Source organism: Cimex lectularius, unplaced genomic scaffold (genome assembly GCF_000648675.2).
Source record: "Cimex lectularius strain Harlan isolate CLEC.00 unplaced genomic scaffold, Clec_2.1 scaffold111, whole genome shotgun sequence".
Taxonomy (NCBI): Eukaryota; Metazoa; Arthropoda; class Insecta; order Hemiptera; family Cimicidae; genus Cimex; species Cimex lectularius.
Window position 1 is genome coordinate 1,160,152 of NW_019392681.1, and position 22,647 is coordinate 1,182,798.

At 31.6% G+C, this 22,647-nt stretch overlaps 3 protein-coding genes across 8 annotated transcripts; 1 reads left to right on the forward strand and 2 right to left on the reverse strand.

Annotated features, from left to right (window-relative positions):
• Positions 1-5,070: 5,070 nt before the first annotated feature.
• Positions 5,071-14,324, forward strand: LOC106668655. 3 transcript variants are annotated; one of them, XM_014397607.2, is made up of 5 exons: positions 5,071-5,497; positions 5,565-5,851; positions 11,599-11,710; positions 11,893-12,073; positions 12,156-14,324. In XM_014397607.2, exons 2-5 carry the CDS (start codon positions 5,592-5,594, stop codon positions 14,096-14,098), a joined length of 2,496 nt encoding a protein of 831 aa, XP_014253093.1. In that variant the 5' UTR covers positions 5,071-5,497; positions 5,565-5,591; the 3' UTR covers positions 14,099-14,324. The 3 variants fall into 3 exon arrangements, with proteins under 3 accessions (XP_014253093.1, XP_014253095.1, XP_014253094.1); XM_014397609.2 differs by having other exon boundaries at positions 5,572-5,851; XM_014397608.2 differs by having other exon boundaries at positions 5,590-5,851; positions 12,156-14,323.
• Positions 14,325-14,782: 458 nt separating this feature from the next.
• LOC106668671 lies at positions 14,783-17,703 on the reverse strand. 2 transcript variants are annotated; one of them, XM_014397632.1, is made up of 4 exons: positions 17,444-17,703; positions 16,819-16,899; positions 16,653-16,753; positions 14,783-16,443 (listed from the first exon to the last, which is right to left on the reverse strand). In XM_014397632.1, exons 1-4 carry the CDS (start codon positions 17,621-17,623, stop codon positions 14,799-14,801), a joined length of 2,007 nt encoding a protein of 668 aa, XP_014253118.1. In that variant the 5' UTR covers positions 17,624-17,703; the 3' UTR covers positions 14,783-14,798. The 2 variants fall into 2 exon arrangements, with proteins under 2 accessions (XP_014253118.1, XP_024081408.1); XM_024225640.1 differs by lacking the exon at positions 17,444-17,703 and having other exon boundaries at positions 16,633-16,753.
• Positions 17,595-21,528, reverse strand: LOC106668672. 3 transcript variants are annotated; one of them, XM_014397636.2, is made up of 13 exons: positions 21,446-21,528; positions 21,300-21,390; positions 20,056-20,103; positions 19,948-19,995; positions 19,824-19,889; positions 19,716-19,751; positions 19,606-19,653; positions 19,202-19,249; positions 18,526-18,552; positions 18,432-18,467; positions 18,321-18,356; positions 18,177-18,218; positions 17,595-18,020 (listed from the first exon to the last, which is right to left on the reverse strand). In XM_014397636.2, exons 3-13 carry the CDS (start codon positions 20,097-20,099, stop codon positions 17,819-17,821), a joined length of 633 nt encoding a protein of 210 aa, XP_014253122.1. In that variant the 5' UTR covers positions 20,100-20,103; positions 21,300-21,390; positions 21,446-21,528; the 3' UTR covers positions 17,595-17,818. The 3 variants fall into 3 exon arrangements, with proteins under 3 accessions (XP_014253122.1, XP_014253120.1, XP_014253121.1); XM_014397634.2 differs by having other exon boundaries at positions 18,408-18,467; XM_014397635.1 differs by lacking the exons at positions 21,300-21,390; positions 21,446-21,528 and adding an exon at positions 20,327-20,381 and having other exon boundaries at positions 18,408-18,467.
• Positions 21,529-22,647: the final 1,119 nt, after the last annotated feature.

Sequence of the window (22,647 nt, forward strand, 5' to 3'; positions counted from 1 at the left end):
TATATATTTTTTTTTACAATCTGCAATTTTTGATTACAATATGTAATTTGATGATAATAGATATATTAGATTCTACAATTTACAAATTTACATTGGGAGGAGCAAAAATCAACATTATTCTCCCACTTCACTTCACTAAATGAACTTCACTACCTACTCTTCAGAAAGGAGAATTCGAGGCCATTTCATCGTGGATTGAATCCATTCATCATTACACCTATGGGATTGTAGGGATCAGTTCTGTTGAACAAGGCTTGGGCGAGACTGTTGGGGTGTGTGGGAGATATTTTGTGAACTTGGAAAATTTTTGATGAATTATATTTTTGATAAATGGAATTTTAAGGTTGTTGTGGAGGGTAGCATTTGAGACGTAATACGGAGCATTTATAATTGATCGATAGACTTTAGATGAAAGGATTGGAAAAATTGGATATTGGAAGGTTTAGCGGTTCCCCTACAGTTCTATACCATATGTCTTAATCGGTTGTAAATTCGTCAATAGCTATAGCTTTGTCAATTGTCATCCCAAAATGTGTATAGTAGACCATAGCATCTGTTTAGGTCTTGTCATTTCAATCCGATATGCTGATTCCTCATTAAGCTTGAATGCAAGTGGAACCCAAGGTAACGAACGTGGTCAGTTTTGAGGACAGGAATGTTGTTGCAACATATTGTGAGAGTGCATGTGACATGGATGCACTTGCTTTCATTTACTTTCATTTTCCATTTTCTGTTCCTAAACTTGTGATATGTCCCTGAAAATCTAAAGCAGATCAGGAATAAAAGATAGTACAGCTGCATCAACAGCAAAAGATGTGAAAAGGTTTTAGTGGGAGCATCTGCAATATAAAGGTTATAGAGGATTGGTCCGAGCACACTGTCCTGCAGTACTCCCACAGCCAGAGAGCAGTATTTAGTGTAATATGATCCTTGTCGGACTCTAAAGGAGGATTAAGTAGGGGTATTTGGTAGGACATGCTTTAATTTGTACAGGAGATCCTTGTGCGAGACATGGTAAAACACTTGCTGATGAATAAGAGTTATTTTTTAAATGATTTTGTCTTATTGTTCAATACTTTGGTAGTATTGGTACTATTTTCTGTTTTAATAACCATATTTTAAGCTGAAAAAGCTGTTTTTTAATTAAAGCAAAATGCTATTTCTTATTACAAAAAAATAAAAAGATGCCTAAAAATACAATAAGATGATTATTAATTAAGGAAAAATGCTAGTTCTTGTTACAAATAGAACAAAGAATGCATAAAACGCCAAAAAAAATCTAATAATTGTTGGATAATAATCCATTGAACATTTTTTTTAATGTTACTGATGGTTGTTTAGCTTATATTATATGTTTTTCGTTTTGCTTTAGCACGGAATTGAACTTTTGCCACGTAAAAGCTGATTATTTATTTAGAAAAAAATGCTAGTTGGGATTACAAATAAAAGAGAGGAGGTATAAAACTACAAAAGTCAGATATTAATTAATTGTAATCCAAGTAGAAAATGCAAGTGTAATCCAAGTGACAATTCTTTTCATTGTCTTTTTACATTAGTTTGGTTAGCTGTAGTTAGCTTGGTTATGTTTTTCATTTTGCTTTGGCCTGATATTCTACTTTTGTCAGGTAAATTTAATTATTAATTTGGAAAAATGTTAGTAATGGTTACAAATATATTAATGGATAAATAAAAGAACAAAAAGGTGTGTAATATTCTGTTTTAACAACCCTATTTTCATTAGATTCTTTTTATATTACTGGTGTTTTCTTAGCTATTTTTACGTTTTTTCTTTTTCTTTAGCCTTATGTTGAACTTTTTTCACGTGAATCTGATTAATAATTAAGGGAAAATATTGGTAATGGTTACAAATACATGAAAGTATGGATAAAAGAACAAAAAGGCGTGTAATATTCTGCTATAAAAACCCTCAAAAGATTCTTTTCGTTAGATTCTTTTTATATTACTGGTGTTTGCTTAGCTATTTTTACGTTTTTCCTTTTTCTTTAGCCTTATGTTGAACTTTTTTCATGTGAATCTGATTAATAATTAAGGGAAAATATTGGTTATGGTTACAAATATATGAAAGTATGGATAAAAGAATAAAAAGGTGTGTAATATTCTACTATAAAAACCCTCTGAGATTCTTTTTGTTAGATTCTATTTATATTACTGGTGTTTGCTTTGCCATTTTTACATTTTCTTCCTTTTTCTTTTGCCTGATATTGAACTTTTGTGGGGTGAATCTTATTAATAATTAAGAGAAAATATTAGTAATGGTTACAAATATATGAAAGTATGGATAAAATAACAAAAAGGTGTTTAATATTCTGCTATACAAACCCTCTAAAGATTCTTTTCATTAGATTCTTTTTATATTACTGGGGTTTGCTTAGCTATTTTTTTATGTTCTTCCATTTTCTTTAGCCTTACATTGAACTTTTGTGAGGGTGAATATTAAGCGAAAATGTTAGTAACAGTTATAAATATTCTAAAGATACTTTTTATATTACTAATGTTTGCTTAGGTATTTTTCATCTTGAACCCTCTGTCTGCTCTAATTATTTATTTAATTAATATTATTTCTTTAAATGCTACACAAATAGTATAATATGTAGTTTTTTATTCATTTTTGTTTAAATAAGACTAAGTACATTACATATTAATCCATATGTTTTACCTGGTCCTAGTAAGCCAAAGTAATTATTTAAATTAAATTATAAATTTTATAGTGTGGTTAAGATGAAAAATTCATACCACAAGAAAGACCCTAGCCCTTGAAAATGTTAAATGGTTGCAAATATATGAAAGTATGGATAAAAGAACAAAAAGGCGTGCAATATTCTGTTATAACAACCTTCTAAAGATTCTTTTTACATTACTGGTGTTTACTTAGCTATTTTTACATGTTTTTCCTTTTTCTTTAACCTTATATTGAACTTTTTTCTGGGTGAATCAGATTAATTATTAAGGGAAAATGTTTGTAATGGTTACAAATATGTGGAAGTATGGTTAAAAGAACAAAAAGACATGTAATATTCTGTTATAACAATCCTCTGAAGATTCTTTTCATTGTCTAGTTGCATTACTGGCGGTAGTTTAGGTTGTTTTATTTATTTATTTATTTACGGATCGAAATCCACTAAAAAAAAGACATTTTACAATAACAAAATATATAAATAATATATGTAAAAATACAAATAATATATATAAAAAGAATAAGGACGTATATACATGGTAATGATATAAATGGTAAATATAAATGATAAATATAAAAATACAATTAAAGAGTAAAAACTGAACAACAAAAATGAAAGACATAATTACTAACCAAATAAGGCAGAGGAAACAAAATAAGACAATTGAAACTACAATAATTAGGTACATATTTAATGAAAATAATGCTCTTTGTAAATATATAATAAGACTAGAGTGTGAGAATTAATTGAACCAGTAAATGAAATAAATTGTAATAATTTTGTACAGTATGAAATATAAAAGCATTCAACTAAGGTTGTAGGATATGGTTTTTCACAGATTGCACAGAACTATTAAAAAAGTCAATGCTATTGCAGATGTTGTTACTCTTGATCATCATTCTGTGTAGAGGAGAAGAGAGCATGTAGTTAGAGCTTTAGAATTCAATATAAAATAATTTATAGGTTTTAAGAGAGTGCGAAGGGTAGCTGTAGTTGAGAGGGGAGAGAAGGACTATCAATGAGATTGTTTAATAATTTAAATACAAAAACAATATCAAAGTAATCTCTTCTTGGTGCCAATTCGAAAAGTTTAAATTCAGAGCGGATTCCAGGGTAGACAGAATTCGGAGGAAGATTGAGTTTGTAGGAAAGTTTTTTAAAAATTTGTTTTGTACAGATTGAAGAATTTTTTGATAATTTAGATAGAATGGGTTCCAAACAGGTGTAGCATATTCTAGTATGGGCTGTACAAAAGTTTTATAAAGATGGACAAAACATAGAGGATTTTTAAATTCATAGGTGTTCTGGATGATGAAACCTAGCATCTTCATAGATCTATTTTTTATTGAAGAAATATGTTCTTTAAACTTGAGCTTTTGATCAAAAAGTACACCAAGATCCTTTACGACTTCAACTCGCATTAAAAGAGCATTATGGAGAGTATAGAGATAAATAAAAAAGTTGTTTCTTATGAGAGAATGTAATTGTGTAGCATTTGGAAACATTAAGAGCAAGTTTGTTATTAGAGCACCAGGTTAGCACATAGTTAAATGATTTTATTTTGACTATTTGTTTTCTGCCAGAGAGAAAGCTGGATAACCAATTCAAGGTAGTTCCGGTGAAACCATAATCCATTAGTTTCCTTAACAGTATTGTGTGATTTACTTTATCAAAAGCTTTAGAAAAATCAGTATACACTGAGTCTACTTGGTGTCCAGAGTTTATTGCATCTTATGTTTTTCATTTTGCTTTGGCCTGGTATCGAACAGGTAAATCTAATTATTATTTAAAGGAAAATGCTAGTAATGGTTACAAATAAAGAAAGGATACATAAAACCACAAAAAAGAGAATAAATGCAATATTTTGTGCAATAAAAATACTATGATGATTCTTTTCATTTTTTTTTTTTTTTTTAACATTAATGGTATGAAAAATGCTAGTTCTCATTGATAATATAAGTAAGTTTGCCTAAAAATGCAAACATTAGGTAATAAATAAATAAAAAATTATGACAATTTTTTTTATTATTCCACTCTGTGAAACTTCCTAGAAATTATGAATGATGGAGTGACTGTGGAGTTCAATCCTTTTTTTAAAAAAAAGATGGTTCATACTCACATTAAGTTGTTTTATGAGCTAAAGGGCTCGAAATCCGGATTGTTGCGAAACAACTTAATGTGAGTAGGAACCATCTTTTGAAAAACGACTCTGTGAAATTTCCTTCATTTGCATTTTTTATTTTTTTAGTGTTTTTGCCTTTATTTATTTTTTTTTTATTTTTTTTGTCAAATAAATAAATGGTTATTGGTATAAATTGGAAGAATCTTAGGGCTTGATGTTCTGGGGAAAATTCCCTGAAGCGGAAAGTACTGCATTGGAGCGGCAACCGCGGCAAATCTGGTTAACAGAAAACAGGCCTGGCAGCTCGGCTCTGCTTTCTTCGATTTTCGCAGATTCGTTAAATTTCCCTTGTACTGAAATTTGCCTATTATCAGTTCCCAAAAGCTAAATTAGTCGGGCTTTTCTTCTTTTTACAAACGACGGTTTTTTCCGCGCATTCCAGGTACGATCGCTTAAAATTGGCCCAGAAGAAAACGGCAAAATAACTTCAACCTGAAGTGGAGATCGAAGGTTAAATCGGGTTAGGTGAAGGCAAGCTTCGCAGTATCCCACTTAACGCAACGCTCATAGCCAAGAGCCGAAATACGAAAGTGTATTCTTTCAGATATAACTCGTTTAAACAATTGTAAATAAAAAAAAGGAAGATGCTTCCCGACGGTATTAAAACAATGCACGAAGGGTAAGTAAACAAGCCTCGGAGCTGACCTTTTACCATTTATTTCATTATCCCTCACTCTTCTATTTAGGAAAAAGTACCTATTTTAACTTCAGGTATGGGAGAGAAAGGTGGCAGATGTGACATATACGTCGGGAAGAGGTTCAGGTCCTTCGAGGAGGTGTCAGAGTTCATAAAGGCCTACGAGGCTGAAAAGAAGCAGAAGTTCTGGATACGGAGCAGCCGGTCTGTCGAAGCGGTGAGGAAGATCCTGCGAAGGCCTCTCAACAAGAAGATCAAATATTACGAGTTGCAGTACTCCTGCGTACACGGTGGGATTGAGTTTAAGACGCGCAGCAAAGGTTTACGAAGAAAGGGGTGAGCGGTTTGTAAATTCTTTAATAAGGCTACATTTTTAACATTTTATCTATGTGTGATGGTTATTTATGAGGAAAATATGACTTGAAAGATTTTATGTAGCATTGTGCTATTTGTAAAACAAGACAATTAATTAAGGTTTTTAGTTGAGATGAAAAAAAGTTAATGGCACGAGAGGGATTCGAACCCACGACCTTCGGCTAGATACGCCGCTGCTCTACCACCTAAGCTATCGTGACCTCGATCCACTCGGGCATCAACTCCCCTTCTCAACCCCACCTTATGAGTTTTCCCTCCTTTTGCCATTTTTCATTATTTGTAAAACATTGTCGTGAGAATTGCAAGCTGATGAACCTATAGCTTGATCGTCAATGGTAATGTTTCAACATCTTGAACACTATCTGCTTTAATTATTTATTTAATATTATTTCTTTAAATGCTCCACAAATGTCATTTTTTTACGTTTTAAAATAAGATTAAGTACATTGCATATTAATCCATATATTTTAGTTGGTCCTAGTTAGCCAAAGTAATTGTTTAAATTGAATTATAAATTTTATAGTTTGTTTAAGATGAAAAATTAATGCCACAAGCGGGACTCTAGCCCATGACCTCCGGCTCTATACCTGTACAACGTATATACAGGGTGTCCCAGTTCCTTCTGACGAAACTCAGGGAATCGATTATACTCTTCGTTTGGAGCAAAAAATGCTCAGGAGAAAATTTTCGGAAAGTTCACTATTTTAAAAATATTCGTCAATTTAGGTTTTTTCAACTTTTCACTACCTTACCACATAAAAACGTTTACAACTTCCAAAATGTTGAGACTACAACAAATCCAATTACACCGTTTGAAAGAACGCTAAATTTGCTGTAAGATACTTCTTTGCAATAATCTGAATGTCATAAAATGTTAGCCAATATCAGTTGGAACATCTCAAAATTACAAAATTTAAAATTTTGGTCATGATTGCGTTTCACTGAGGTTACAAAAAAAATACCTACAACTTGTCAAATTTTACAAAAACTTCTTCATCTAATATGCTTTATGTTGATATATCCAGGTTTTTAAATAACATACTAGTAGAGTTGAAAAATAACAATTGAATGTTCGAAAACATGAGCTAAGGTAAATTTGAAGTGGGGGGGTAGAAATTCAGAAAGTCAGTTATGCATTCGAGAAGAGGGAAAACACTTTGAGCATTTCCTCTGAAAAGTTCCTCATTTGTTGTTAGGTGCTTGCTACAAGAAGAACCATTGCATTTTATTGTATGAAGCTTTCTGGTATGGTTTTTGTGAGATTACAGATGGTCAATTTTATTTTACAAGGCGAGTTCTAATTGATTTATTTCTACCCCCCCCCTTCAAATTTACCTTAGCTCACGTTTTCGAACATTCAATTGTTATTTTTCAACTCTACTAGAGCGTTATTTAAAAACCTGGATATATCGACGTAAAGCAAATTAGATGAAGTTTTTGTAAAATTTGACAAGTTGTAGGTATTTTTTGTAACCTCAGTAGAACGTGTAATCATGACCAAAATTTTAAATTTTGTAATTTTGGCATGTTCCGACTGATATTGGCTAACATTTTATGTCATTCAGATTATTGCAAAGAAGTATCTTACAGCAAATTTAGCGTTCTTTCAAATGGTGTAATCGGATTTGTTGTAGTCTCAACATTTTGGAAGTTGTAAGCGTTTTTATGTGGTAAGGTAGTGAAAAGTTAAAAAAAACCTAAATTGACGAATATCTTCAAAATAGAGAACTTTCCGAAAATTTTCTCCTGAGCATTTTATGCTCCAAACGAAGAGTATAATCGATTCCCTGAGTTTCATCAGAAGGAACTGGGGCACCCTGTATATTGTTAAAATGGCGCAAATTTAATTTTCCAGTAAATTCAAAAAACACTGCAAAGTTTTCTTTTTTGACAGATCGTGCCCATCAGGATGAGGTGAATGAGCCTCGCTCTTGCAGCCTCCAGCTGGGCAGTGGATCGAGAGACGATCCATATTCTGAAAGGGAATACCTTTCACATCTAACACAGCCAGCGTTAATAGGTTGGCCACTGTAATCAGTGATGATCAATCTTCTGTGAAATATACTAGCAAACTGGTCAGAAAAATGTCTGATTTCCAGTGTACTGGATTATTCCAACTTGTATTTGCCTAGTGGTTTTGGGTTTGGGCATAACCCTTGGAAATTTATTTGATATTAATTTGGCATAAATATTGTAAAGTGAGTCCAACCCCTCTTCCGTTAGGCTTACTAATTAGGCAATAGAGTAATAAGGAATCTATGAGTATGAAAGATACTGTCTGGAAAAAACTTGGACAAGATTATTACAGAGGCAAACTTCAAAGAAACAATCGCATGCCCAGTAGAGTATAAATTATTTTCAGACTTTATTAAAAAAAATAGCCCAAAAAAACTCAAATGGCAAAGGCAATTAATTCAACATGAAAGGTGACACCTCCTGTCTTGCTATTGCGGGCTACACACTATTTATTTACGGCCATTTTCTGTAGTTACAATTTTGACGCCGTTGTTAATTCTGGTTAAAATGTGATGTTTATATTGTAAATTATTTATTTATTCATATTGAGGAAAATTGTGACAAATTTATTGCATGTATATTTATTTATCTAATTATTTATGAATATGTTTATTAATAGTTAATTAAGTTAAAAAATAATAAAATTAAAAAAGTAGAACATAAACCATTAAGCACAAAAATTTAATAGAATTACAAAACCCTCCGATGCGGCAGTGAGAGGCAACAAGCCGTAGATATAGCCGGTAGAAAAAAGAGGAAGTCACAGATAGAGTAATAAGGAAGTAGTCATTTTTTACCATAATATTTTACAATTAGTGTTATTTCTATCCCTAATCAATGCTAGATAAATTATTTCATCTATTATTATTATTATTGGGTTGTCCGGAAAATAATGCAGGATTTTAAGTTTTCATTAAAAAAAATCTATATAAAATATTCTGTTTACGTTTACAGGATTACTCATTTGTATGAATGTCAACACTTATTAATCCTCTTCCAAATGATATTGTTTGTTTACCTCTGTAGCATTCCGCTACTTGGAAATAATTCAGTCATCCTTATAATGTCAAAGCGAGAATTTCGTACGATTTTCTTTTACGAGTTTAAACTCGGCCGAAGCGGAGCCCAAACGGCTAGAAACATTAACCAAGTCTGGGGCGAGGGTTGTGTTAATGAGTGCACTGTGCAAAGGTGGTTTAAAAAATTTCGGGAGGGAGATTTCAGCCTTGAAGATGAAGAAGGTCGTGGAAGGCCTTCCTCTCTTAATGATGATGTTCTGCGATCAGTGGTGGAAGAAAACCCCAAAACAACTGTTCGAGAACTTGCAGAGCAACTCAAAGTCAGTAAAACGACCGTCGCTGACCACCTCAAGGCGATTGGAAAAGTGAAAAAACTCGAAAATTGGGTTCCACACTCATTAAACGATCGCCAAAAACATCAGCGCTTTGATGTTTGTGCATCACTTCTTTGTCGAAACAAAAATGACCCATTTCTGGCCAGAATTGTTACATGTGACGAAAAGTGGATTCTCTACGATAACACTAGACGTTCTGGACAGTGGCTCGACAAAGGAGAAGCTCCAATACATTTTCCAAAGCCCCCAACTCATCAAAAAAAGGTAATGGTTACGGTATGGTGGGCTTCATTTGGTTTAATACACTACAGCTTCTTAAATCCTGGCGAAACCATCAATGCTGAATCATACTGTAACCAAATTAATACCATGCATCAGAAATTGGCAGTAATGAAGCCCTCTTTGGTCAATCGGAAAGGGCCCATTTTGTTGCATGACAACGCTCGACCACATGTGTCACGTGTAACGTCACAAAAATTATTGGAGCTTGGCTATGAAACTTTGCCTCACCCACCCTACTCTCCGGACCTCTCGCCTACTGACTACCATTTTTTTAGACACCTGGACCACTACTTACAACACATAATATTCAAAAATCAAACGGAACTGGAAAATGCATTTATTGACTTTATCAATTCTAAAAATTCTTAATTCTACTCAGACGGAATTAATAAGTTACCAACACGTTGGGAGAAATGTATTGAGAGTATGGGAAATTATTTTGATTAAAGAACATTGCTTTAAAGTAACTAGTTTCTTTTTTTTTGTTTAATACCAAAATCCTGCATTATTTTCCGGACAACCCAATATTATTAATTTTTAAGGTCGTTTTAACGGCTATTTCATCTATTATTCATATTATTTTTATATTTAATTTCCTTGGGTCTGTTTTACTTGCAGTAGGAAAAAAAGGAAAATGAAGTTATAATCAACAGCACTGCATGGTTGCTGGATTGATCCAAGCATAATTTTTTGTAAAAAAAGTTGAAACTTTTTTTATAGAACATGAGCAGAGAATGGTTGAATGTTTAAAAAATGCACAACACAGTTTTTCTGTTTATTGTTGTCCAAGTGGTCATACTAAACTGGAAAAGTCACCAACAGAAAAAACTGGGGGCCTAATTTTCTGTAAAAACATAATGTAAGTAAGGGATTTGATTTAATGGTATGTGCCTTATACATTTACTTACATCTCCGCATCGCTCCTCGTAGGTGGAAATCAAAAATTTGGTTTTTAGTTTTTCTACAAATTTTATTCTTACCAAATTTTCATACAGCCAGATTTGAGGTTGAGTTGACTTCAAGAAGTCTTTTGCACACTCAGCCTTCCTCAGGTGCTGGTTTATTAAGCTACTAGGGTGTTGGTTAAAAAAAAAATGTAGTAAACATATATTATTACAGGTTTGTTGTTATTTTAAAGATGTGTATTACAGTGAAACCCCTCTACAACGAATTCACAAGACAGAATTTTTTTTAAATTGTTTTCTTTGATGATACAATAAATTTGTGTAAAAAAGTTTTCTTCTTCTTGAAAGCATGTTTTTGAGTCAGGCAAATGCTCTGTCCAACGACGGACGTAGTGTCCATTACAAAGCCCAAGTCCTAGTGTGCCGTGCTCTATCATCCACAATGGTCTTCAGAGGTTTAAGGCCACCGGAAGCCTCAGAAGAGGTGGTCGACCGCAATGTAAGACGGCTAGAGACAATTGTTTTATTGCTCTTACCACACTCTTACCACAGAACCTTTATTTGACAGATAGATGATACATAGTCAACTACAAACATTCTTTAATGCAAGGGTGAGCCCTTAAACAGATATTTGAAGGTTTTGTGAGAATAGCCTGGTCTTTAGACATCTTGCAAAAAAGCTTTCGAAAATGTACTCATGTATTTCCTAAAAATAGATTGCCAAGACATGTTCAAATGAACACAGAACAGGATTTGTGAGGAGAAATAGAACTTCCTTTAAAAAAGGCGAAGAATTTCCTAATAGCTCTGTCAAAACATGAAATTTAAATTAAACTGTTTTTTGTCAGTTAATAGCCTACATGAAACATGTTTGACTTTTAAAAAATTTAAAATGATCATAGCAAATATGTTTTCATACAGGCATTTAATATATATTTTTACTGGTTACATCTAGAGTCGTGGATTACCCTGATGGGGGCTGACGGCAGTGTCCATGATCAGTATATATTTGAAAAGTATAAAAAAAATTTGTTGGGAAGTGTAAAAATTGTTTGTTAATAGAGATGGTGATTAGAGAGGGGAGCCCATTAAGAGGGGTTTCACTGTATCATGATTACATAAATATATTTTAAGGATGTTACTGTTTGTAGGACTTATAAAATAGATTGCCCTGCAAAGATCAAAATAAGAGCAACCATGGATGGCAATCAGTTGGAGATCAAAAGTTTCATCGATGATCATCAAGGCCATCTTGAACAAGAGGTATTGATATATTGTATGATTAAAGTTAATTTCAAGAAATACTTTATACCTTGGTTTATTGTTGTTTTGTTGTAAAAAAATTTTCCTTGGGTATTAATGTCGAACTATTTTCTTTGTATTTTTTTTTTTTTTTTTTTTTTTTTTTTTTTAATGCAGATATTTTAAAATTTGTTTATTGTTAGGCAGGACGTTGGTGCAAAAAGCCGAGGTACAGAGTCGGCGTGTCGGCCTCAGAGGTTAAAAAGGTCAAATCAGTGGGGGAATCAAAGGACTCAGATTCAATGACGGAAAGTGATGAGGATACAGACTTTTTATCTAAGAGTAAAATACACCCTTTGCTAGAATCACTCAAACTGGCAATTGGTAAGCGTTGGCAATCCAATTCTAATTTTCTTAATAAAAGTGAATATAAAATCAATTACTCAATAGCTTTTTCTTGTTTCAGATGCACATGGGTCAACTTTATACGACAACGATGAACATCTTATTGGGATATATTTGACGACGAAGGCTATGGAAAAGTCATTGAATGCTTGGCACGATGTCATATACATCTGGACGATACAGGGCTGGCTTAAACAGAACTTCAGTGTGATCCTTGCAACAATTAAAGACTCGAACGGTGATTTTGAAATAATCAGTGTAGGGCTTGTAGAAGAAGAAGACAAACTTAGCTTTAGTTGGTTTTTTAAAACATTTAAAGAAAATATTGATAATCATAATCTGAAGATAAAATATATTTTCGGAGAAAAACATCTTGTTGAGACGCATCTGAAACAACTTTTTCCTCATACAATCACCTTTGTGTCGTTGTATTATTCTCTGAAACTTTTCGAACGCATCCTAGACACGGAGTCGTTTTTAACACCCAAAAAAGAACATTGTATGAACTATTTTTGTAAAATGGCATATTCGAGATCTCTCGAAGATTATAAAGGTGTATATTCTAGTTTTTGTAAATCGGCCCCTCAAGGTATGGTCGATTATTTTGATGAGGATTGGGGTTCAAACATACAAGATTGGACATTTTTCAATATGACCAATGGTACTCTTGTCGATGATTCAAAAACTTCAGAGGCTGTGGATGCAAGAGTAAAAGAGATAATACAAAAAAACACCCCTCTTTTGTCATTTATAGAACAATTGTTCAAATGGATCAATATTCAAAAAGTTGAATTTAAATTTAAAGCCTCAACATACGTTTTGAAAAAACCATCGAGCCTCAATTTAAGAGGGAGCTGTCTTGATAAATATTCTCAACTTTTGACAAATTACGCTTTTGATTATGTCAGTCATCAAATAAATTTGTCGAAAAATGTAAATATTTTGGAAACGGTCGAAGATAATCTGTATATCACTCAGGAAAATATGGTATTGTATCCTTCTTCTGTGAATTCATGCGAATGCAGGGATTGGCGATCAATGATGCTACCGTGTAAGCATATATTTGCTGTGAGAAAAGCCTGCAAAGAGAATTTTTTTTGTGCTGATTTATGTAACGTGCGGTGGACTAAGAGTTACTACATTGAAAACAGGCTGGAAGTGGAAGAAGTTGAGAAACTGATCAAAGACAAACTCGTTACGTCGGATGTAACAACAGAAGATTCAGAGTATGATAAACTTTCTGAAAACACAAGAAGAGCGATAACAATAACAGATAAGATACTTAATATTTTGAGTAGGCAAGCAGGAAATGAATTGGAAGAAAAAATACAAGTTTTAGAGGAAATTGGAAATTTATGGAGTGACGGGCAAAATGTAAAAGTTACTGCTTTTTCAGCAGGCTCGCCTGAAAAAGACGTCTCCCCTCCTGAAGTACTTCAAACAAAGAAAGTTCAAAAAGTTGTCAAAACAATTCCTGTTAGTACAAACTCGAACGAAGAATTACAAAAGGTCAAATTGCTCAAACATCCACAAATGACGAGTAAAATAATAAAAATTGATCTTAGTCATTATGGAAAAGTGAATGTACCTCTGAAATTCAGCCTAAAGCCCAAAGCGGAAAAAATTAGAATGATGATCGATTGGATTGTGAAGAAAGGTGAAAACCAAAGTTACGGCGAGAATGACGTTCTCGATGTCGCCGATATAGAATCAGACCCAAAATTAATACAACACTCAATTTTGAACGAAACAGTCGATCTCGAGTTGATAAAGCCACGACTTTCACCAGACGCGTTTCAACTATTGTTGACAGTTGTAAATGCAAAAAGAGAAAACGAAATCTGGCTCTGCTTCATCTGCGAAGCCCAGCTTGAAGACAGTTGCGTCCTCTGCGCTTCGTGTCTCCTGTGGTTTCATTCTAAATGCGTTGGTATTGCCAATCCGCAGAAGCGGAAAGTCTGGTTTTGCTACAACTGCCTCAAATCTTGCGATGAAAAAAAATGAACCTGTTCTACTTATTTCAGAGAATTTATTATAGTTTTAATTTTAGAAACATGTTTTTTTTTTACCAAAAATTATACATAGCCTGCTATTTTTCGAAGAAAAATATATATTTAACAGGCATAACACTAATTTATGTGTAACTGCGACTACAATTAATGAAATTGTATATAATTATTTACATGTTTCATCATAAAATATGTTTTTTTTCTTTTATCATCACTATTAATATTTAAATCTATATAAAAGTGGATAAAATATAAAAAAAAGAAAGAAAGAGCCTTATAAAATTATGAATTTACATGCTGTGATTTTAGTTTACAAATTTTCGTGTTTTCCTTTTCAATTACAAGAATGCAATTAGAATTATTGTGTATATCATTTAGTCGTTTATGTATATAAAAATTTGCCTTAATAAACATTTTTATTTTATACATGATTGAGTTTGTTTCAATCTTGAAAATTAAAAACCATTTAAGGGAACTACAATTCTAATAAATAATACTGAAAATGGCGGCAATTTGGCATACCAGATTATCTCGCCACAAATTCCAGATCAATGATAAGTTAAATTTAGTTAACCTAGCTTCAAATTTTTGCATCGAGTTTATTATAAAAAATATTTCAACTTTGTCCATACCTTTGACCAAGTTTGATCTTCGATGTTGAGAACTAAAATGTAAGAAATAACAAATCTAATTGGTCATTTATTTTTTTGCTTTATGGAATATAATTGCTTTGGTAATGATTTTGCTAAACTTTTCTCTTCATTTTGTACTATAGTTTTCTTTTCCAACTGTTTCCTCAGTGGGATTCTTCCTTGGAGTTTTGTTTCGACGATGGTTAAGTTAGGGCTTAGTTGCTTTGACTGTTGATCTATGTTGTTTACATCATATTTGATATCTTCATGATGATTACTAGAGTGTGACTCTGAATTAGATTTGACAAATTTTGTAAATTTCTTTGTTATTTCTGCCTGGGAAATGTCGTGTTTGATTTTGAGGAGATCCCAAGAGCTATCTGTCGAGACATCAATTATTGATTTCCTTTCTGGTGCTGGAGCGACCTGCTCACTTAAAGGTGTTATCATCGTAATTAAGGTCTCCCCTTGTGCAATCGCAGCAATCTTTTCCATTTTTGACATATTCTCTTTGCCTATTATTATTTCCCCTAGGCCGAGGCCGCCTTTCTTTACAGGTTTTAAAAAATATTCGCGTTCTTCTTGGGTACTGTTTCTTGCCAAGTTGAGCAGAGACCTTTTAGACATAACGTTGCTCATAATATGCGCTAGAGGTGCAACATTTGCATTATGTTCAGATTCGTTTTTTTCCCCTTTGACGCGTGATGATTCTTGAGCCAGCAAAATTCTCTGCTGGTTGCTCAATCTCTTTAAAATATTTGATCTTAGCATTTCAGGGTCTGGCGGCTCTTTCTTGTCCTTTGTTTTATTCATATGTGACTTTAACGTATTAATCCTCTCTTTTGTAATTTTTTCAAGCGAAGCGATCGTTCTATCCGACATTTTATGATAAAATCGCATAAACTTTTCTTCTCTTATTACAGGTTTCACTTCCTCCGTCTTTTTATCCATGAGACCTGTTGATTTGAGGAGAAGAGTTAAATTGTTCTCGAAAAAGTCAGGCGCTCTTGTTTTTTTGCAGCTCGGCCCAGCTATGTATGTGATATCTTTTCCATCTTCACTTATAACAGCAGTCCCGGATGAATTGATAGATGTATTTCGTAAAATTGAAAAACCGGCCAAATTGACATCTTCACCGACGGAAATTTTCTTGCAGATATCAACCAACGAACAAAATGAATCTTTCTTCTGTATCTCTGGGCAAGACGTATACTTATCCATGTCTGCAAGAAGTGCGCGGAGGTAGACTAAGGAGTTAGGCGGATTTAATCGAAAAACCATATTCTTCTTGTATTTATTTACATCTCTTATCATCTCGTTGCTTCCTTTCATCAACGTACAGCATTCTGTCTCAGATTCGCTGTTATTTAATACTAATTTTGATTTCAAAAGTTCTGTCAAATAGTTTTGATTTGCTGGCCTCACCAATATTGTCCGCAGAACGTTTATGTTATGCGCCATCGAGATCAAAAGTTTCAACTTTTTTTCATTCAATTCCTTCAGCGTTATTATAACTATGTTGATTATTTTCTCAATTTGCTTATTTATCGTTAAATGAATCTTAATCGGTCTAAAATCACATTTCATCTTCTGGCTCTTCCGCTTCCAGCAGCAGCATTTAATTTTTGAATCTCCCGATTCTATTATATAATTTGGTAGGAGATTTGAATATCTTGTAAACACATTAATTGGCCTAGGTGTATCATCCCTAAAAATTAAGTTTATGATTTAAAACCGCTTTCAAATTATTAGTTATTACTTATGAATAATGTATTTTGAGCCAAAAAGTTGTAAATATCCCATCAAAACATTTTTTTTTTTTTAACAAATTGTTTGATTGCTCATTATCACACTTGACTTTTTTTAATATTCTAATAAAATACTTAGTTAAAATTACATTAGTTTTTCACCGGTTACCTAGCTGTGCAACAATCGGATTGCTTTATAGCAAGAAGATGGAGGCAGAGCACTTTTTCAATATCGACTTCCCCATTCGTGAGTAAAAGCTGTTTTATGCTCTGAAATATGTTAAAAAATATATTAAAGATTGAAGAATAAATAATTTACTGACTATAATTGATACCTCCTCCATTTTAGCATTATTATCCATTTCGTCATAATCGCTGCTTTTGTTATACAATTCGTTGTATGGAGTTGATGATTCCTGCAGAATTTAATTTTAAAAAATTTCAATACTATGAAAACAACGTATATACGATATACAAATTCTTAAAAAAAAAAAATGCAATAAAAATAGTTCATTGCCTTAACTTTGATATACTCAGTACGATCGTTGATCACTATATGTGTATAAAACATTTTAATTACTACTAATATTTGTTGTATATCATCAATTATTATCCATGGTCTGTCAATTCTCCCTGGTTTTGACTGTGGTTTTAGTATTTCTCCATCATCAGTGGTTGGTCAAGGATGTAAGCAAGTTGAAGCATTATTTTTTATTATTTTATAGTTTCATAAAATGTAAAAGGGATGTGTAAGCAACACAGACCATCTCTGAAAAATGTCATAATGGAAGACAAAACCAGCGAGAATCATCATAAATTATCCAGGTTCATCAGCAAGCAGCCCGTCTCTCGATAAAATTCAATATCATGTACTAAGACCAAAGTTTAAAGAAACCGAACTCTGCCTAATTTTAGGTCTTCTTCTGCTTTAAAGTTTTATCTTTACTCAGATATACCCACAGGGCTTTCTTCCGTGATCCCCATGAGCGAATTGTGCTTGTTGACTTTAAAGGCATGGCTTTTTTCAAAAGCTTTTTCTTCGAAATGAATTATACGTAGGGTGTCCCAAAATTTCTTCTCTTCGAAACTGTTCCTTTTTTGCACTTGTTGCTTTGTTATGGACTTGCCTTCCCTATACATTTTGATTTTGACTGAAGCTGGTTGGGTTTTTTTTGTTTTGTTTTACCTATTTCTCTATTTGCATTGACCATATGGTTACTGGATAGGGTAATTAAAAGTAAACATTTTTTATATAATTTTTTTTAATAAAAAAGTAAAGTAACCAGTTACAAATGAGATTTTTGTTAACATATTTATTTGTAAATGGAATTTCCATTATTTATTTATACCATTACTATTTCCATGCCTTCCAGCTCGCCGTCTAAAACAAGTGTGACCAGATGCAAGACGAAACGTATCGAAAACTTCTTTGCAGAATCTACATTGATATGTTTTAATCATGCAGTCAGAGAAAGTGGAGTTGATCAATCTAAGATACTTTGGCACACGAAATCTTTTACCTTTATTAATCTTTTTACTGCAAAAAATATATATTTTAAATAATTTTCAATGATTTTTTGAGCGGTAATAAAATAAAAATGATAATTTTCTGGAATTTCATTTTCAAATGTTATAAATAATCTATTCGTATTTGAACTTCCTAATTTGTGAAATTTATTTAAATAATACTTACTGTGATATTTGAGGCCTGTCATATAATATATTCATCTGTTTTCTACAACAACAATATTGTTTATAATCACAAGTGTTTTTTTTTAATTATACGTTTTTCTCTAAGTATATATAAATCTTGTTACTATTTTGAATAAAATCATACCTATTGTATTCTTGTTCTGCAATTCTACTTAACTCCCTGGAAAATATAAGAAATTTATTTCTTATTGATTATTAAAGAATTTCTTACCTTTCAGTTCCAAAGTGAACATACTGGCAGATGTTTTCCTCGTCTTCTCCACTAATCGCACTGATAAAAATATTCAGTTAAACAGGATGAATTTAAAATTTCAAATAAATATACTCACTTTACTGATGTATGAGGTAGATCTGACCTGTAAAAAATATGTTCTGATTGAATTCAACTTGTTAAAGATTTTTTTCTTTAAACTGTGCCACCAAATTTTAAGCGTTTTCATGTAAAGAGTAGTAAGTATTAAAAAATTTTCCGAACATAAATTGTGTTTTAACATAAAATGGATCTGGTGAAAGAAAACCCTCATACTCTGAAAATAATTTACAGAAGTTTCATATCATCATGGAATCAGACCTTGCTATAAGGTTAATTAAAATTCTTGTAATACATTACAATTAATTAAGGTTTTTAGTTGAGATGAAAAAAGTTAATGGCACGAGCGGGATTCAAACCCACGATCTTCGGCTAGATACGCCGCTGCTCTACCACTTGAGATAGGAAGTTGATGTCCGAGTGGATCGAGGTCACGACAGCTCAAGTGGTAGAGCAGCGGCGTATCTAGCCGAAGATCGTGGGTTTGAATCCCGCTCGTGCCATTAACTTTTTTCATCACATCTAAAAACCTTAATTAATTGTAATGTATTAATTGGTCAAGCGAACCATGAAATTAGTGAATTTAATTCTTGTAACAGTTGACTATAAAACAACCAAAGTACAAATAAATTGCACACCAAATTTTAAATTTTCAGCACGTTGTTGAATAAAAACAATGTTTGAAAAACTCTCACCTATTAAATTCTTCTGTCCTGTTTTGCACAGTATATGCTGATGGTTCTCTGTGTACAAATTTAATAAAAAGCGAACATTAAAAAATATCTACAAATAAAATTCATTATGATAATTTTCCTTGTAAACCTAAATCCTACTTCACTATTTTGAATTTTATGAATCTTTTAACCAATTATTTTATTTAATAATAATAACTAGGGGGTAAAAATATTTTAATAAAATATTGATAAATTTAATTTAACTAGTTTAATGTTATGAATTTAAACATCTAATTTTAGGGGTGTTAGTGGCGGCAATAGCATTGACATGGTTGGGAGTTTTTTAGTATGCCAAGGGTTAAATACCCTCATATAATTTATATAATTCATATAACATATAATTTATTAGTAATAAATAAAATTACCTTATTATTTGCACACGAGTATTTGTATTTGTAGTGTCACTTACGGTGCTATGAAAACAAATCAAATGTAAAATTTTGCATATCGAAAAAATTTTAAAGTGAATCCTTACTTCACTGAAGAGTCAGAGCCAAATATCGTCATTTCACTAAAAGATTTATGACAATCAGCCTTAATTAAATTAAAAATAATTCATTTTTAATAATCAATGCTATCTTACAGTTGATTCAAAATACTCGGATTTGAAGAAGAGTCAGGAAGAGCGTAATTCATATCTTGGGAGTTCCTGCATTTTTAATTTTTTTAAATATATTATGATTAATGAATTTTGAAAAATTATTTACCAGTTGTAGCTTGACCAAATAGATTCCCATACATAGCCTGAGCGCCAACTTTATCGTAAAAACAATTTAAAAAAGTAATAGATTTTAATATAGACGAGAAAAACTTACGAAGGCAGCCCTAGATCAGAGTTCGAGCCATTTGGGTTATTCATATTTCTACAAAAAAAAAATTAATATAAATTAATTTCATAATAAATAATAAGAACACCGCACATGTTGAACATGAATTATACACAGAGACAATGTTTCATTGATTACATGACTTTTTGAATTTAAATTTTTTCATCTAAATCTAAAACCTAATCTTTTATTTCAATTTATTATGCCTGTGCACTTCAAACTAATATTTTGTCTAAGAAAAACTTAATAAAAATAGTACCTTTTATTAAGTTTTAATTTTTAATTTAGAGTTAGCCAGAACATCTACTTTTACATTGAAAAATGCACAATGTTTTCTTTCATATTTAAGTCCTGATCTGATAAAATTCCAATGATTTCATAATATGATTTCAGTTGATATGATTATTTCAGATCCTGTTATTGATACTGTTAGCTTTAAAATGTGCAAGATATACACAAAATTATTTATTTTTTGATATTTGCTTCACCATGGGGCATGCTTCTTGTCGATTTGATAATTAAGTTATAATGATTTTGTCTTGAAGAATTAATAATTAATGAAGTTTCTGAAATGCAAAATACTAATTATTTTCCCTTGTCAACAGTTTCAAAAAAGAATAGCAATTGATCAGTAATTCTCAATTTATCAAATAATCAACTCTCTACAAGTCAACCACTATTTTCGACTTTTTACATATTTACAAATCATTCCACATTAAAAACCACATTAAATTATCAATTTAAGCACAACATTTGTCCATGTTTTGAAGTTAAAAATTTAAATATAAAACAGAACCAGCACTTTATGTGAAAACAAAAATACCATTTAGAAATTAAATGATTATTTAGCTGAAACAAAACAGCTTCCACTCATTTTTGGTGAATCATTTTATATTTTCTTGCAAGTGGCAGCATTTCTGTATCTGTATGTTAAATATTTTATAAAAGTTAAAAAAGTATAAATGAAAAAATAAAAGTCATTACAGAAGGTAAATTTTTGATAGTTATGTTTATAACTGTTAAAAATTTACCTATAATCTGTAATGTTTTCTTGTAAAATATGTTCAATTACAAATTTATTTAATTAATTATATTATGTAAAAAAATTTTTTATGTCACTTTTACTTAGTGTGAGTATTAAAGTATTAAATTATACACAATACATGTCAATATTTAAACTTTTTTTTTTTTTTCAAAAAATGGAAATAGCCAGATAATTACCACCGGCTTACCTCTGTAAATTTCAGAAGTTTCCTGTTCAAAATCCTGCGTTTGAATGGGGCCCAGATGAATCATTGAGTATGTACTAAATGCCAAAGCCATCTGGAATCAAACATTCTTAGATTCATTTTAATTATCCAAAAAATTCAGATTTTACTTTTTATTTTATGTGGAAAATATTGAGTATTGTTGTCATGATTGAAAGGGTGTATACTTTTGTCGACATTTTTTTGTGTTCTTTTAAACGCCAGTCCTTTTCTAAAATTGATTCATCATATAATCAACATTGTAAAATTGGCAATTAATCAAAACACCTTGATAACTTTTTTTTACCAAAAATAAAATATATAATGAGTGAGAGAAGTTAGCTGGTGTGTGTATTTATTATAATTTTTATCTTAATAATAAATAAGGCATGAAATTGCAAGATTTTGGACACTAAAATCGTGTTTTTAAGTATTAAGCAATTTGACAAACTCACTTCAAACCAAATATATATAACAATTACGAAAATTACACACCAAACTAATCTTGACATCAAAATATTTATAATTAAAATTTGGTAATAATAAATATTTATTATTTTCTTCATTCTTCTTCGTTGTTAGCTGTAATAGAATAAAAGTATTGCTATTGATATAATAAAAGGATATTTTGAAATGGTTGTGTTTCTGAAAAAAAAAACTAAAAAGATCTCATAATAAATATTGGTTTACAACAATTTTCAAAGAGGGATTTTGAGTGGATGAAGACATTTATGGAAGAAAAAAGTGAGATTTCTCTGTGGGTGTTGAACCTATAATTTGATCATGCTGATCATCGTTGTCCGCCTATCTTCACTGTGTTGGTCTGTCGGACGCTTTCGATATTTTGCCATCTTCATTGGAGGGTATTTTTCTGAAGTCAAGACCTCTTTTATAAAAAGAAGATGACATATTGCTGAAACGCATCTGGCAGACGGTTATTTCTACAATAACAGAATTGGTTAAGAAAATTCATTTGCGCATTTTCAAGTCTGAAAGTTACATTATGAACATACCTTATCAACATACTCTTTTGTTGACAATACTTGGTTAAACAATTGGTTTGACATTTGTATCTTTTAGACAAAATATATACAACTTTTATGATAGATGTACTTTGTCTGAACAAAAGCTTTTTAGGGTGAGAAACCAATTTTTCATATGGATCTACAAAAGCACTTTACAATTGATGCATAAATCTAGGTGAATTCATAAATGAATGGCAGTCTTGGATTTTTTTTTTTTTTCAATAGCACAATTTGATAAGTAAAATTTTTATGGTGGTCTTTTTTTTGAACATCAGTAGAAACTGATTTGCCTTATGAATTTAGTAGCC

Coding starts and splice junctions, on each gene's coding strand:
- LOC106668655 (XM_014397607.2), top strand. CDS start 5,592: ATGGGAGAGAAAGGTGGCAGATGTGACATATACGTCGGGAAGAGGTTC. Junction 11,711..11,892: donor AAGGCCATCTTGAACAAGAG/GTATTGATATAT, acceptor GTTTATTGTTAG/GCAGGACGTTGGTGCAAAAA. Junction 12,074..12,155: donor ATCACTCAAACTGGCAATTG/GTAAGCGTTGGC, acceptor TTCTTGTTTCAG/ATGCACATGGGTCAACTTTA.
- LOC106668671 (XM_014397632.1), bottom strand. CDS start 17,623: ATGTATAGGGAAGGCAAGTCCATAACAAAGCAACAAGTGCAAAAAAGG. Junction 16,900..17,443: donor GGATCACGGAAGAAAGCCCT/GTGGGTATATCT, acceptor TAAATTCTGCAG/GAATCATCAACTCCATACAA. Junction 16,754..16,818: donor ATAATGCTAAAATGGAGGAG/GTATCAATTATA, acceptor AACATATTTCAG/AGCATAAAACAGCTTTTACT.
- LOC106668672 (XM_014397634.2), bottom strand. CDS start 20,099: ATGAATAACCCAAATGGCTCGAACTCTGATCTAGGGCTGCCTTC. Junction 19,752..19,823: donor CCGAGTATTTTGAATCAACT/GTAAGATAGCAT, acceptor TAAATCTTTTAG/TGAAATGACGATATTTGGCT. Junction 18,021..18,176: donor GACAGGCCTCAAATATCACA/GTAAGTATTATT, acceptor TATTTTTTGCAG/TAAAAAGATTAATAAAGGTA.